Raw genomic sequence first — 14782 nt, forward strand, 5'->3', positions numbered from 1 at the left:
AGGACTTTGTCTGGGAGGTGTTTATACATACGGTGTCAGAATTATAACGCGTACAGATTACTGTTTGGATCTACGGTTTATATTAAATCACTTCAAACTGTACTTTATGCTTTTAGGTAAATAAAGTAGCTCTAAATGGGAACTGGCGTGTCAGTGTTTGAGCACTTTTTATGATATCTGGACCACATGTGATTTCAGATTCACTTCGTTACGAGTGGCTGAGAAGGAGGGCCGTCACTGACATGATAATCATGATACTCCATGTGGGGAGACGGAGGGAAAACCAAACCCCCTCCATCCATCAAGCCCCCAGCCCTGGAAATCGCTGCTCCCCTTAGCATGAGACGTGTTTACGTTCCGACCGCACAATGTGAAGCAGAGTATGTGTCTGAAAGTGTGGTTGCCGGATCGCTCGTCTTCCTGAGTGGATGGTTTCACATCCACATTTTTCTGCTGGCTGATTTAACAGAGGAACAGCTTAATTGGGGTTAATTGTTCCAATCCATCTGTGGAGCTGTGTGTGAGTGAGAAAGATAGTATGTGTGTGAATGTGTGTGTGTGTGTGTGTGCGGTAACACGTCAAGCCCTGAAACCCAAATCCAAAGCCAGCGCTCCTTCGCTTTCATCTTATTCATACATTCATGAAAAAATAAACACGCCGGCCTCAAACAGAACAGGCCGGGGAGGGCGGTGACTGAGCGGGGAATGCGGGCAGAGAGGCAGCTGAATTTCTCTTCCCTCGGCTGACGCCGGGCTCGTATGACAGCTTAACCGTGGTTAGTCACCTCTGTGGCCGGTGAGGAACTCGTCCCTGCAGTTCTGCATCAGCTGCAGGATCCACTTGTGCTGGGCGTCGATGCACTGCCACGCCGGGTCACCTGGAGCGTGGAGGTCGGACAGATACCTGCAAGACACACGGACACAGACGTCACAGAGGAATCTGGGGCCTCGAGTATGAAAATGGGAACATGCACAGAAAGGCTACGTATAAAACAGGGCTGGGCGAGTTAACCCATTATTATCGTGCTAACTCGCTAATTATTTATTTTAATATTATAATTTTATTTAATTAATTTAAATATTTTATCGCGCATTAACATATTATTTTTTTTAATTTATTTATCTATTTATTTATTTATTTTTTATTATTATTTTGGGGGGATTTTGTGCCTTTAATGGATAGGAAAGTTCAGAGAGACAGGAAGCAGGGGGCAGAGAGAGGGGGAACGACACGCAGCACAGGGACGTCTGATACGGGACTCAAACCGGGTTTTTATTTTGGCTTTTATTATTGTAAAAGTCTGTTGCTCACAGGCTTTTATTTTGTAAAAGTCTGTCGCTCACAGGCTTTTATTTTTCATTTATGGATTTTGCGTACAAATGCGATTAATCGAGATCAATCAGGGAAATCATGTGATTAATTAGCTTAAACATTTTAAACGTTGCCCAGCCCTAGTACACAAATGTGAGGTGTGAGAATGAGAGAAAGTCATCCCACAAACTCAAAATCCTAATAATGCAAACAGATGCACAAGTAGTCCGGCAACCTGTGAGGTTTTAGTTTAACATCAGAAGGCCAAACGCCGCCTGGAATCGTCTTTTCCAACACGGTTACCATTTTGTGTGAAAGACATCACGGTGAGGCGCGGAGGCATTAAAGGGATAGTTTGCCTCTTTTGACATGAAGCTGTATGACATCCCATACTAGCAATAAATATATAATATATATTTTTTAAACCCCAGCCAACAAGCCGGACTACCTCCATCAACGCCAAAACGAGGCTGGAACTCGGCTCACAGGACGCAGCAGGGGGTAAGAACATGTTCATAAATGATGTTGCTAATATGGGATGTCATACAGCTTCATGTCAAAAGAGGCGAACTGTCCCTTTAACGACAGGAGGCGCAGAGCACAGCTCCACCTCTCCAGAGATGGAAACCCCCCCCTGAAAAATGCAGCTGCTCAAGTGTGTCGTCAGGATGTGATGAAAAGAATCAAAAAAGAAATAAATAATTGCTCGGCTTAACTGAACAACTTGAGTCTCCTCAATCATTCCTTCTTTCGTAGGCTATTAATAATTCAGATAAAAGATCAGCGGCCCCCCCACAGTCAGGGGTTTAACACTCGTTTTCAGACTCTTCTGTGGACGTATCTGCAGGTATCGTGTTTCTGGAAGCGTGTGCGATCGCACTGCGAGATGAAAACTGGTTCAAATGGTCCGCAGCCACAGTTTTCCAGCATCTCTTTGCCTGTTTGTACCGTAACGTAAGCACAGACTCCGACCCACACAGCAGAAACACACCCACACTGAAATTAAAGCTAAACATTTCAAGCCACGATGTACACATCTAGTTGCAACTAAAAAAAAAAAAAACTCCCCCCTTTGATCCTTTTTGGACGATGTTGGGAAGATAAACGATAAGTCTAAGTCTGTATCATGTTAGTGTCATAAGATATATCTAAAGTGGGAAAGAAAAGGCCCAAAAGGCTCCTGACCTCATTTGTATCCAGGTGAATCCCAGTTAAAGACTAAATAAAATCAAAGTGTCACTTTGAAGAAGTAAATCTATTCTTTCTTTCACGAAGGATGGTTTCACACTGAAAAAAATGCCCCTCCAAAAATAAATAAGAAAAACAACAAATACAAGACGTTTTTGCTTGAAATAAGCAAATAAATCTGCCAATGGAACTAGTGAAAATCGACTTGTCAAGATATCTTGAAATAAGATGTGATATTTAGGACTTTTGAGATAAAAGTGATCTTGAAATTAGCTTAAAAACCTCTTTAAATGTAAAAAAAAAAAAGCTTGTTTCATATGATTTGTGACTCAAAACAATTTGTTTTCAAGACTTTTTCATTTAACAAGATCCCTATATCCCTATACAAGTCCCTATATCTGGCTGAAATGGTGCTTGTTAGGCAGTTGTGTCTTATATTAAGTGTAATGAGATATTTTGACTAGAAATGAGACAAATATACTTGGTAAGACTTTGATTTTTTCCAGTGCAGTGTTTGCTGTGCCAAAGGAGACGATAAAGGAAGCGTTTAAACTATGTTCTTTAGTGTTTGGAGAATTCAGCCGCCTCTCATGGCGGCTGCTTCCAGGCTGGGAGGAGTTAATGGGAAATAAGAGGTTAAACGAGGTCACATAAACACAATAAAACGCCTCTCCAGAAAAGCAGCGTTTAAACACTTCACCGGACGAAATGTTCCTGATTGACAAAGTATTTATTCTCAGACGTTCATCAGATGAAAAAGCAGTTTTTCCAGATTCGTCTAAATCCAGGGAAGCTGTTAAATGGTGGGAACAGAGTAAACCTGGAGTTTTACTTCTTCAGATTTTAAAAGCCTGCTGATGGTTTACATCTGTGATTATGTTCAGAGAATATAAAGCCAGCAGAGCTCTTAGATCCAAGGACTCAGGTCAGCTGGTCCAGTCCAGAGTCCAGACTAAACATGGAGAAGCAGCATTTAGCTGTTATGCTGCAAACAAGTGGAACAAACTGCCAGTGGAGATTAAACTTTCACCAAATGGAGACATTTTTAAATCCAGGTTAAAAACATTTCTGTTCTCATGTGTCTATGCATGAAATCTGCACGCTATCTTTGAACTTATCTGGATTGTTGCTTGTTTCTAAATTCATTTAAATAATTTTATTTGTTTCTCTTTAAATTCTTTTATGTATTTTTAATGCTTCTTACACTCCCTGCTGCAATGCTTTTATTTTATGTGAAGCACTTTGAATTGTTTTGTACATGTGCTATACAAATAAATTTGATTTGATTTGATAAAATCTATGAAACAGGGATTTTGATGCAACGTCAAACCCCCCCAAAGTCATAAATGAGGTAATGATAATGGAGAGGACAGCACGAATGTGCAAAATATCATCAGAATCAATCAGTTTCTTTCTGTTTTCCAAAATAAAACCGATTCTCCACCTTTAGCTAAGACTTTAGAATCGATCCAAACACTGAAATCCTCAGATAAAGGCCCCTTTTAACTGGTTTACCATCAACAGAGATGCAAGCGTGCTCGATACAGAAGAAGCACGTGGAAAATGTTGTGCTGTCAGCACAGAGGTCTGCTCTTGGTTTCACGGTTTCGGCATCAAACAATTTGTCCATTAGAGATTAAAAAAAAAAAAATCTAAGAGTCTGCAAAGCAAAGCGGTGAAGAGTCGGCCGCTTGTGTTATTTATGTGCACGGATCAGGTATCGCGGAGATATTTTGAGGCTCTGAGGTCTACAAACAGTCAGATCTGCTTTTCATCCCAGTAATCATAATCTGTCTCCGAGGAGTTTATTTCCTGGACATCATTTCGGCGTCCTTTGGGATATCAGATGATTCACGCGCTAAGCTGCGGCCTGGCTTCCTCTGCCATCGTCCAATAAAGCAGCTGCCCTTTGTTTCTCATTAGGTGGCGTCTTTCAAAAAAAAAGAGCCACATGGATAAAACACGCACACACAGAAATGGACGTGGCTCCCACCCTCCATGCGAAGGGTAAACAGGAGCTGAGTGGGCGTTCAGAGCTGTGCCTAATGCACCGGGATGAAAGATGTTGCCATGCGGTCGAGAGCTGGTCTCTGTGATCCTGACAGGTTGGTCTTAACAATAATAAATCGGTGGAGACCACAAGTATGAACGGACAGATGGATGGAGGGAAAAAAAGGAGGGATAGAAAGGCGAGGGACAGAAGAAAATACATAACTAAAACAAGAGAGCCACATAACAAGAAAGATGAGAGGATCTGCGAACATGAAGAAAAAGTGAGAGGCGAAAGAAAAAAAAAAGAAAAAACCGAGTTTTGGTAAACAATGACATAAACAGACATAAAACAAACCAAAAGCAGCGCAATGAAAGAGGCCAAGAGGTTGGTCAGGACTTTCTATTTGATTGTAGGCTTCTGAGGACACACAGAGAGGAATACGAACCTGATGTATCTCTTCTGGTCGTGGAGGGTGGACGGCGTCTGCAGCAGTTTCTCCAACAGGAGGCTCCTCAGAGCGCCGATCCTCGTCTCCACCTCCGTGTAAACTGCAGCGCGGGGGAGCAAAAGTGTCTGAGTTTGCAGAAAATAAACCCCAAAAATGCGCTTTTATCGGGCCGAAACACTCAAAATCGTTTACCTTTTTTGAAAACCGGAACCTCGGTATTCCCAAATAGGGATTTGGCTTTCTCGTAATCATTGATCACCACATCGTAATCTCCCTGCAAGGAGAAAAAAAAAAAAAATCAGTTGGGTTGATTACGCAGTGTTTCTTTAAAGTCATCAATCATGACACACGCTGTGTATTTAAGCCTCTCTAGCCCCACCCTCTGGTTGACGGTCGGCCAAGCTGCGCCTCAAAAACAAATATACAATAAAAACTGGGGACGGACGAGCGTGAGGCAACGCTTCGGCAAATGAAAAAGAGTTGAAACTTTGACGTGAAAATGTATATTTACAAAGCGCTGCGTCTTTAAAGCAGGTTCAGAACATCAGACTCCCTCTAAAAAGCGGGAAAAAGTCACATTTATTTACCAACCGAAGCTTGCAAACATGTAATAATGACTTTCACTACAAGCTTCATGAAGGAAACGTCAAGAAGCTGCAAATAGGCTGTTTTTTTATGCATTTTCCTGCATTTAAACGAGCTGCCAGAAGGTTTTATGTTTAGTCTGCTCGGTTTTTTGTTTACTTCCCCCCTTTCCTTCAGTATTAAATATAGATTTTGTGCATGTAACAGGGAAGAGCAGCTTAGAATATCTCACATTTAGCGGAGAAAACATCACCAAGAAAACACACATTCGCACAAAGAAAAGACGCCGCGGTTGCTTTGCAGTTTTCGATCAACCAAATGACCAATCGGAGCGGACTGGGACCTCAGAGAGGCGGGCTTAAGGAGACAGGAAGCTAGCTCAGAACATTTTAGACAAAGGAGACCAGGGCTGTGTTCGAAACCGCATACTTCCCCTACTACTCCCACTACTCATACTAACTTTTTGAGTTAGTATGCGAGTTTGAGTAAGCAGGAAGTTCCCGGATGCATACTAGATTCTCTGAAATGTTGGGTATGCATCATGAGGTTACTACTCATACTCAAACTACCCAAGATGCAACGTAACGTGACGTCGCCGATCGTCATTTCCTGTCAAAACGGCAGTTTCAAGCTAGCTACAACGAGGGTAGGTTCACTTCCTGTTTTCAAAACAAAAGCACCAATTGTATGGTAATGGCTTTCCCTATGATAAAAGGCAACGGGTATTTTATTTTGTGAAAATAACCAGAAGTGTGTTAGCTCACTGCGGCTAGCTTTAGTAGCGCCGAATTCGTGGGAACAAAATTATAAATAGCCGGTATTTTGTCAGGTTTTCAACACGTTGGGGATCTAAACGACTACTTTCTCGCCTGGAAATGTTTCAAATGTTGCTAAAGTTTACAGAGTTTAGAGCTTAAGCGAAATCAGCTTCAGGTCGGCTGATTTCAGCTCGGGCAGGAGCGAAATACATTGTGGGTAAACGCTCTGCATACTGTCTGATCGATGAGTATGCAGTGTGGAAGTATGTAGTATGGAAGTATGTAGTATGCAGTATGTAGTATGTAGTATGTAGTATGTAGAATGCAGTATGCAGTATGTAGTATGCAGTATGCAGTATGTAGTATGCAGTATGTAGTATGCAGTATGTAGTATGGAAGTATGGAAGTATGGAAGTATGTAGTATGCAGTATGTAGTATGCAATATGCAGTATGTAGTATGTAGTATGCAGTATGCAGTATGGAAATATGGAAGTATGTAGTATGCAGTATGTAGTATGTAGTATGCAGTTTGTAGTATGTAGTATGCGGTATGTAAGTATGTAGTATGCAGTATGTAGTATGCAGTATGCAGTATGTAGTATGTAGTATGCAGTATGCAGTATGGAAATATGGAAGTATGTAGTATGCAGTATGTAGTATGTAGTATGTAGTATGTAGAATGCAGTATGCAGTATGTAGTATGCAGTATGTAGTATGTAGTATGCAGTATGTAGTATGCAGTATGTAGTATGGAAGTATGGAAGTATGGAAGTATGTAGTATGCAGTATGTAGTATGCAGTATGCAGTATGTAGTATGTAGTATGCAGTATGCAGTATGGAAATATGGAAGTATGTAGTATGCAGTATGTAGTATGTAGTATGCAGTTTGTAGTATGTAGTATGCGGTATGTAAGTATGTAGTATGCAGTATGTAGTATGCAGTATGCAGTATGTAGTATGTAGTATGCAGTATGCAGTATGGAAATATGGAAGTATGTAGTATGCAGTATGTAGTATGTAGTATGCAGTTTGTAGTATGTAGTATGCGGTATGTAAGTATGTAGTATGCAGTATGTAGTATGTAGTATGCAGTATGCAGTATGTAGTATGTAGTATGCAGTATGCAGTATGGAAATATGGAAGTATGTAGTATGCAGTATGTAGTATGTAGTATGCAGTTTGTGGTATGTAGTATGCAGTATGTAAGTATGTAGTATGCAGTATGTAGTATGCAGCATTCAGTATGTAGTATGCAGTATTCAGTATGTAGTATGCAGTATGTAGTATGTAGTATGCAGTATGTAGTATGCAGCATGTAGTATGTAGTATGCAGCATGTAGTATGTAGTATGCAGCATGTAGTATGCAGTATTCAGTATGTAGTATGCAGTATGTAGTATGCAGTATGTAGTATGCAGTATGTAGTATGTAGTATGCAGCATGTAGTATGCAGTATGTAGTATGTAGTATTCAGTATGTAGTATGCAGTATGGGGTATGCAGCATGTAGTATGTAGTATGCAGTATGTAAGTATGTAGTATGCAGTATGTAGTATGTAGTATGCAGTTTGTAGTATGTAGTATGCAGTATGCAGTATGTAGTATGTAGTATGTAGTATGCAGTATGCAGTATGGAAATATGGAAATATGGAAGTATGTAGTATGCAGTATGTAGTATGTAGTATGCAGTTTGTAGTATGTAGTATGCAGTATGTAAGTATGTAGTATGCAGTATGTAGTATGCGGTTTCAAACACAGCCCAGATGTGTGGCAAAAAATGTGATTTTTGTTCAACAGGGTTTAGCATCAGTGCTAATTCGTCACCTTCTGGATGTTGCGTTCAATGTTGAGTGGCAGGTTGAAGAGAAACTTGAAGCGTTGCAGGACGTTGAGCGCATTGCGTGTGGAGTCAGCTTTGTCTTTCCGCCCCAGGACCTCCTGGAAGAGAGTATCTGCAGTATCGCTCGCTCCTGCGAGAGAAAAAAAAAAAAAAGACGAGTGAGAAAAGAGTTGGAGCGCGACTGAAAGAGGCAGGAGAAAATGAGCCTGTGTAAATAAATGTTGATACCACATTTCCCTCTTATTGCCGGTCTCTGGCTTTCCTCCTGCTCCGGACGTTATTTTGACACAAAAGAGAAGAGCAGGAGTCGAGACTCAAGTTGAGACTAAGGAGAAAGTGACATCTATCTTTGAGTCGGCCCGCTCGGGCCGGACCCGCGCACGGCTAACCGGCTTCGTGGGTGGTCACGGATGTGCCGTCAGATAGGAAAAAAAACAAAGATCTTATAATCAAAACAGAACCCCACCCCCATGACAAAAATCCTTGAAGGGAAAACAGCCGAACGGAGGAATATTTAACATTTTTCACTCTGCAATCTGAGTTGTCATGGAGCTGACATTTCATAAGGTCATTCTGTGATTGGCCGGCTGGGGCTGTGCGTTTGATGCATGGGCTTCGGGGGGCCTGCTGGGCCACGGGCCCTTCCAGCCTGCATTGGCAGGGATGAAAGCTACGTCCGGCTGGGAGATTTATTTACTCTACACTTGAGGAAAAGGGCCGGCTTATTGACCCTCCATTAAGAGTGGTCACAGTATCGTGTATGACACACAAGAGTGGGCACACTGCTGAGGAATCTGCTCGTTAAAGAGGGGAAGAGCTGGCTGCACATTTCTTCAGCTGCAGATGTGTTATAACTGCTCAACATGGATGGTGCACATCACAGCCCCCCCCCCCTTTACTATTTAAAGTTTGATATTAAAGGGATAGTTCGCCTATTTTGACATGAAGCCGTATGACATCCCATACTAGCAATATTATTAATGTAAATGCACTTTATTTATACAGCCCTTTACAGACAATCCTTACGGTGTACCAAAGTGCTTTACAGCAGGTAATAAATAAAGAGAAGAATATGTAAAAAATAAGTAAAAACAATAAAAGAACAGTGAAAGCAATAAAATACAACAAAATCAAATAAGATAAAATAAGATAAAAGTGTCATCATACTACTGGGTATTAAAAGCAATCCTAAATAAGTAGGTTTTTAGCCTAGATTTGAAGTGTTATGAACATCTTCTTACCCCCTGCTGCGTCCTGTGAGCAGAGTTCCAGCCTCGTTTTGGTGTTGATGAAGGTAGTCCGGCTAGTTGGCTGGGGCTTAAAAAATAAAGCATTTTGCTTCTCAAAACAATATGCTTTCCAAAGAGTAATACATTTGCATCACAAAATTGTTTATCCAGAAAAAGTCAGACCTCACAATCGCTTGGCCCTATTTTCTCTCCCTTCGTATCACTGCCTGCTGTGCAGACCGAGCAGACCGAAGTGCAGACCGAGCAGCAAACACCGTAACAGGCGCGGCTGTCGGCAGGCGGCAGCAGGCAGTGATACGAAGGGAGAGAAAATAGGGCCAAGCGATTGTGAGGTCTGACTTTTTCCTGGAGAACCATTTTGTGATGCAAATGTATTACTCTGTTGAACGCATATTGTTTTGAGAAGCAAGACGCTTTATTTTTTAAACCCCAGCCAACTAGCCGGACTACTTTTCTTCAACACCAAAACGAGGCTGGAACTCTGCTCACAGGACGCAGCAGGGGGTAAGAAGATGTTCATATATCTTCAAATCTAGGCTAAAAACCTACTTATTTAGGATTGCTTTTAATACCCAGTAGTATGATGACACTTTTATATTATTTTATTTTATCTTATTTGATTTTGTTGTATTTTATTGCTTTCACTGTTTCTTTTACTGTTTTTATTTGTTTTTACTCATTCTTCTCTTTATTTATTACCTGCTGTAAAGCACTTTGGTACACCGTAAGGATTGTCTGTAAAGGGCTTTATTTATAAATAAAGTACATTTACATAAATAACATTGCTAGTATGGGATGTCATACAGCTTCATGTCAAAAGAGGCAAACTATCCCTTTAATTCAGCTGGACACGTGATGTGTAGTAGAAACACTTTACTTTACTAATTAGATCCAAAAAAGGACGAGATGCTTACGGTTGAGGATGTTTTCCAGCCGCTGGGTCATGGATCCCTCCACCTTCTCCGTGCCGTCAGACTCCAACCTCTGGTGGATGGCTGGAACAAGAAGCAACATTACGGGCTGAAGCACTTAGAGGGGGGGACACGACAAAGATGGGAACATTTTTTCACTTTCAGGAACTGAAGGTAAAACAATAAACAGGCTCTAAGGCTGGGGGAGATGGGAGATAACCCCACTGGCTCTCCAGCCACAGATGCTGCTGCCGGACCCACTCCCTCTGGTGCCGGTTCCCACACAACAAGGACACGACCTCGTCAGTTCAACCCGACCGAAGCCATTAACGGCACACTTTAGCAGCGCCGGTGCATTTAAAGCCCTTCGACCCGGAGGTAATATGAATCTAAAAACGGTTTTAATCGCCTGAAAAATAACATTTGGAAAAGCGAGGCTGGAGGTCTGGATGCCAAAAAAAAAATGACCTGGAACACAGGAACTCTGATGGCTTCTATCCATCACTTAGCATGAGGAGCTTTACGCGGGAGAGGGGATTTGAAAAGAGGGGGGGGGGGGGACACAGAGAAACAGTGGTGGGGCTGCCCCAGTGAATAAATAAATGGAGTGCAGTGGTGGGCAGCTGGGTGCTGAGAGCTGCAGGGTGGGTTTATTGACAGAGCGAAAGAGAGGTGGAGAGGCTTTAGAAGACCCTCTTATGCAAACTCGTGGAGCGAGGAAAATATGCAACAAGGACGCTCTTCATCTCCAGAACGAAGGTGAGACAAAAGGAGGAGAAGAAGACGACGACGAAAAAAGTCCTTCTGCAACAGTCTTTCTTTTATTAAAGGGACAGTTCGCCTCTTTTGACATGAAGCTGTATGACATCCCATATCAGCAACATCATTTATGAACATCTTCTTACCCCCTGCTGCGTCCTGTGAGCCGAGTTCCAGCCTCGTTTTGGTGTTGACGAAAAGTAGTCCCGGCTAGTTGGCTGGGGTTTAAAAAATAAAGCGTTTTGCTTCTCAAAACAATATGCGTTCAAAAGAGTAATACATTTGCATCACAAAATCGTTCTCCAGGAAAAAGTCAGGCCTCACAATCGCATGGCCCTATTTTCTCTCTTTTCGGTTTGCACTGCAGTCTGCTCGGTCTACACAGCAGGCAGCGATACAAAGGGAGAGAAAATAGTGCCAAGCGATTGTGAGGTCTGACTTTTTCCTGGAGAACGATTTTGTGATGCAAATGTATTACTCTTTTGAACGCATATTGTTTTGAGAAGCAAAACGCTTTATTTTTTAAGCCCCAGCCAACTAGCCGGACTACCTTCATCAACACCAAAACGAGGCTGGAACTCTGCTCACAGGACGCAGCAGGGGGTAAGAAGATGTTCATAAATGATGTTGCTGATATGGGATGTCACACAGCTTCATCAAATCAAATCAAATCAAATTGATTTGTAGCACATTTCATGTACAGAACAATTCAAAGTGCTTTACATAAAATAAAAGCATTGCAGCAGGGAGTGGAAGAAGCATTAAAAATACATAAAAGAATATAAAGAGAAACAAATAAAACTAGAAAGAGCTGTTCCTGCGAAACAGCAATGAGAATGCTTATGAGCTGAATGGGGGAGATGAATTGGAAGAGCTGAAAGCAGTTTCCATTCATTTGAATGATGGAAAAATTTGAATAAAAGTTGAATATCTTAAAAAGTGTAAAAGTTAAAAAACACCAAAAATGATAGCAGGAATCTGCTGAAAGAGCTGAACGTTTTGATACCAAAATTGTAAAAAAAAAAATAGCTAAAAGCATGCAGGAGTAGTTAGGTGCCGAAAACTGGCGGAATAATAATAATAAAGAGACACAGGAATTTAAATTAATTTAAAAACAAGCAACAGTCAAAAGAGGCGAACTATCCCTTTAAATCTGTCTGTTAGCTTGACAGCAGAGGGAGCGGGAGGCAAAGTGAAGGAGGGGGGGGGGTTCTGTAAATAAATATGTGGGTCCATTCTGCCAGACAGAAGCCTGGAGGCAGACGGAGGTATTCTTAAAAAACGTCACCGGCTTCTTTCGCTGCTGACCAACAGAAAACGCGGCACGATGCGGGTCAGGGAAGAAGCCCACAGACGTAGGAGTGTGTATCAGGACTGATACACAAAGGAAGACACACACTGCAGGTCTGCTTCGTGTCTGCACCCCCCCACCACCCCCCCCGACCTGCCGGCCCTGCTGCCAGCTGCGTGTCCTCTGCGTCTGTCACACACTGAGGGGCCGATGACGTCACGCTTAAGCTAAACATGGAGTCAGGGTCCGGATAACACACCAAGCCAGGACCTGAGGAAGAGCTGCAGCTCCCGCTCGACTTCCTGGTAAAAAAAAAAAAAAAGAAAAGAATAAGAATAAAAATACAGTGTCCCTTGCTTTCTAAAGCTGGAGATGTTTTGACTCCTGCTGAGGCTGGGGACTCGGGGAACAGGCCCTGGGAATCTTTCATTTTTGGACCACGGTAGCCGTTCCGTTTCCTGCATCACTGGGAGACTTCCTTTTCACACAACAATGAAAAAACCTCAAATTTCAACATTTCAGTGGCAACAAGCCTCTGCTTCCCAGCAGGCTGTCACTCATTCCACCAGCCAAGGGGTGCGCGAGGCTCCGTTTGTCACCGAGGCTTCGTGACCCAAAACCTTCCCGACTCTTTCACCAGCTTTGTGGAGGTTCACATGGAACCATTTCTATTACCGAGTTATAAAGAAAAGAAAACATTTACCCACACAAATAAAAGAAATGCGACACCACCACATCGGTTAAAAACAACTAAAAGCATTAAAAAAAAAAGTGAAATACGGCTGAACTTGATAAGAGTGCATGAAAAATAGAGATTTGGACCTTTTCGCTGTATTTTTCAGCTAAAATCTACATTTTTCTCTCGGCAAATGGCCGGTTCGTTTCATTTTAGGGCATCTTTAAACTCCACGTCTAACTCGGACAATTTGTTTGCCTAATGCTACATCGCAGCTCTTTTTCAACAACCTCACCCTTTTAAAATCAGGCTTTTATTTGATTTTATTGATTTCCTTTTATTCCATATCTAATTTTTGTTCTGTACTATTTTAGTTTTATGTTTTAATTTCACCAGCCGAAAAGCATTTGATCTATTTTGTTCATTTTACACCTTTTTATCTTATTTTGCTGCTTTAAAGCCTGATTTATAGTCAATATATATAGAGAATGGGTACAGCGCCACCTATCATACCGGGGGTATGACACGCTTTGTGCCTCTGATCCCATTCATTCACCGCCAGATATCCAAGGACAAACTGCTGTCCATACTGGACAACGCCCACCACCCTCTGCACAACACCTTCATCAGGCAGAGGAGTGTATTCAGTGGCAGACTGCTGTCTCAATCCTGCTCCACCAACAGACTGAAAAACTCTTTTGTTCCTCTGGCCATTAGGCTGTACAACAGCTCTCAGTGATGGCACTTCTGAATTTCACTTTATATTTCACTTTCGTCACTTCACATTTTTATATTTTATATTCTTAAACAGTTTTTTAAATTCTTAGATTGTTTTTAAAGTGTTTATTATTGTATAAACATTTTTATTGCTTTATTATGTCTGCTACTGGATGCTTGAATTTCCTTCGGGATCAATAAAGTATCTATCTATCTATCTATCTATCTATCTATCTATCTATGGATAATTACCCTTGCTCAGCTCATTCTTATTGTAATTTAGCCAATAATCCGATCCTTTCAGTGCCATGTGACCCCACTGTTTGAGGCACTTTGTGTTGCTTTTTAAGTAGGAAAGGTCCCATATGAATAACATTTGATTTGAATAATGACACTGGTAGTGGTGCAGTTTTGATTCTTGAAATGCTTCCAACAGTTTAAGTGCCAAAGAAACACACCTGCTATGTAAAGTCCTAAAGTTGCCGGCGTATTTGAGAGCAGTGGCCACGAAATCGTGTTAAGGCCTCAATCGAGAACCGTTCTTCAGCATTTAAAGTGCCAAGAAGAACGACAGCGAGTTATATCAGCGTAAGCAGGGAATTTCTTCGTTGTCTGGGTTCAATAATTCCAACAAACAAGTGGTTTCATGAGGCGGGTAATCGACAGGTTGGAGGTTTGCATTTCAACGGTACACAGTCCTGCAGAACCCAACCAGGCATCTCTGAGGGAAGCTGAAAACGAACACCTGAGAAGAAAAGGGGAATAAAGCAGACGGGTGCGCCTGACTGACCGAGCACAAAGCAAAGCGTCTGAATTCTTACTTTCTCTCTGGAACAACGTGCAAACCCCTCCGCTGGGTTTTCCTTCGCCACAGTGGAGAAGTGTGTTTGGACTGTGTGGAGCTCAGTGGAATAATTTCCATGTTCGAGGTGGAATGAAAGATTATTTTGGCACCAAGCGGTAAGCTCACTGTGACCTAAAGATGTGCTGTAATGCCCCTGGGAGAAATAATAATCTGGCTCTGGCTTATTTTACACCTCACAGATGCTGATCA

At 41.9% G+C, this 14782-nt stretch overlaps 1 protein-coding gene across 1 annotated transcript in view; it reads right to left on the reverse strand.

Moving 5' to 3' along the window:
- exoc2 (exocyst complex component 2) overlaps nt 1-14782 on the reverse strand; it is a 70531-nt gene that overhangs the window by 31782 nt on the left and 23967 nt on the right. Inside the window, exons 7-11 of the mRNA XM_075486020.1 lie at nt 10289-10369; nt 8109-8254; nt 5134-5215; nt 4939-5041; nt 786-904 (exon numbers count right to left, since the gene is read on the reverse strand). Of these exons, the coding sequence (XP_075342135.1) occupies nt 786-904; nt 4939-5041; nt 5134-5215; nt 8109-8254; nt 10289-10369 (531 nt within the window). The remainder of the gene's footprint in view (nt 1-785; nt 905-4938; nt 5042-5133; nt 5216-8108; nt 8255-10288; nt 10370-14782) is intronic.

The sequence above is a fragment of the Odontesthes bonariensis genome, chromosome 15, assembly GCF_027942865.1.
Source record: "Odontesthes bonariensis isolate fOdoBon6 chromosome 15, fOdoBon6.hap1, whole genome shotgun sequence".
Classification (NCBI taxonomy): Eukaryota; Metazoa; Chordata; class Actinopteri; order Atheriniformes; family Atherinopsidae; genus Odontesthes; species Odontesthes bonariensis.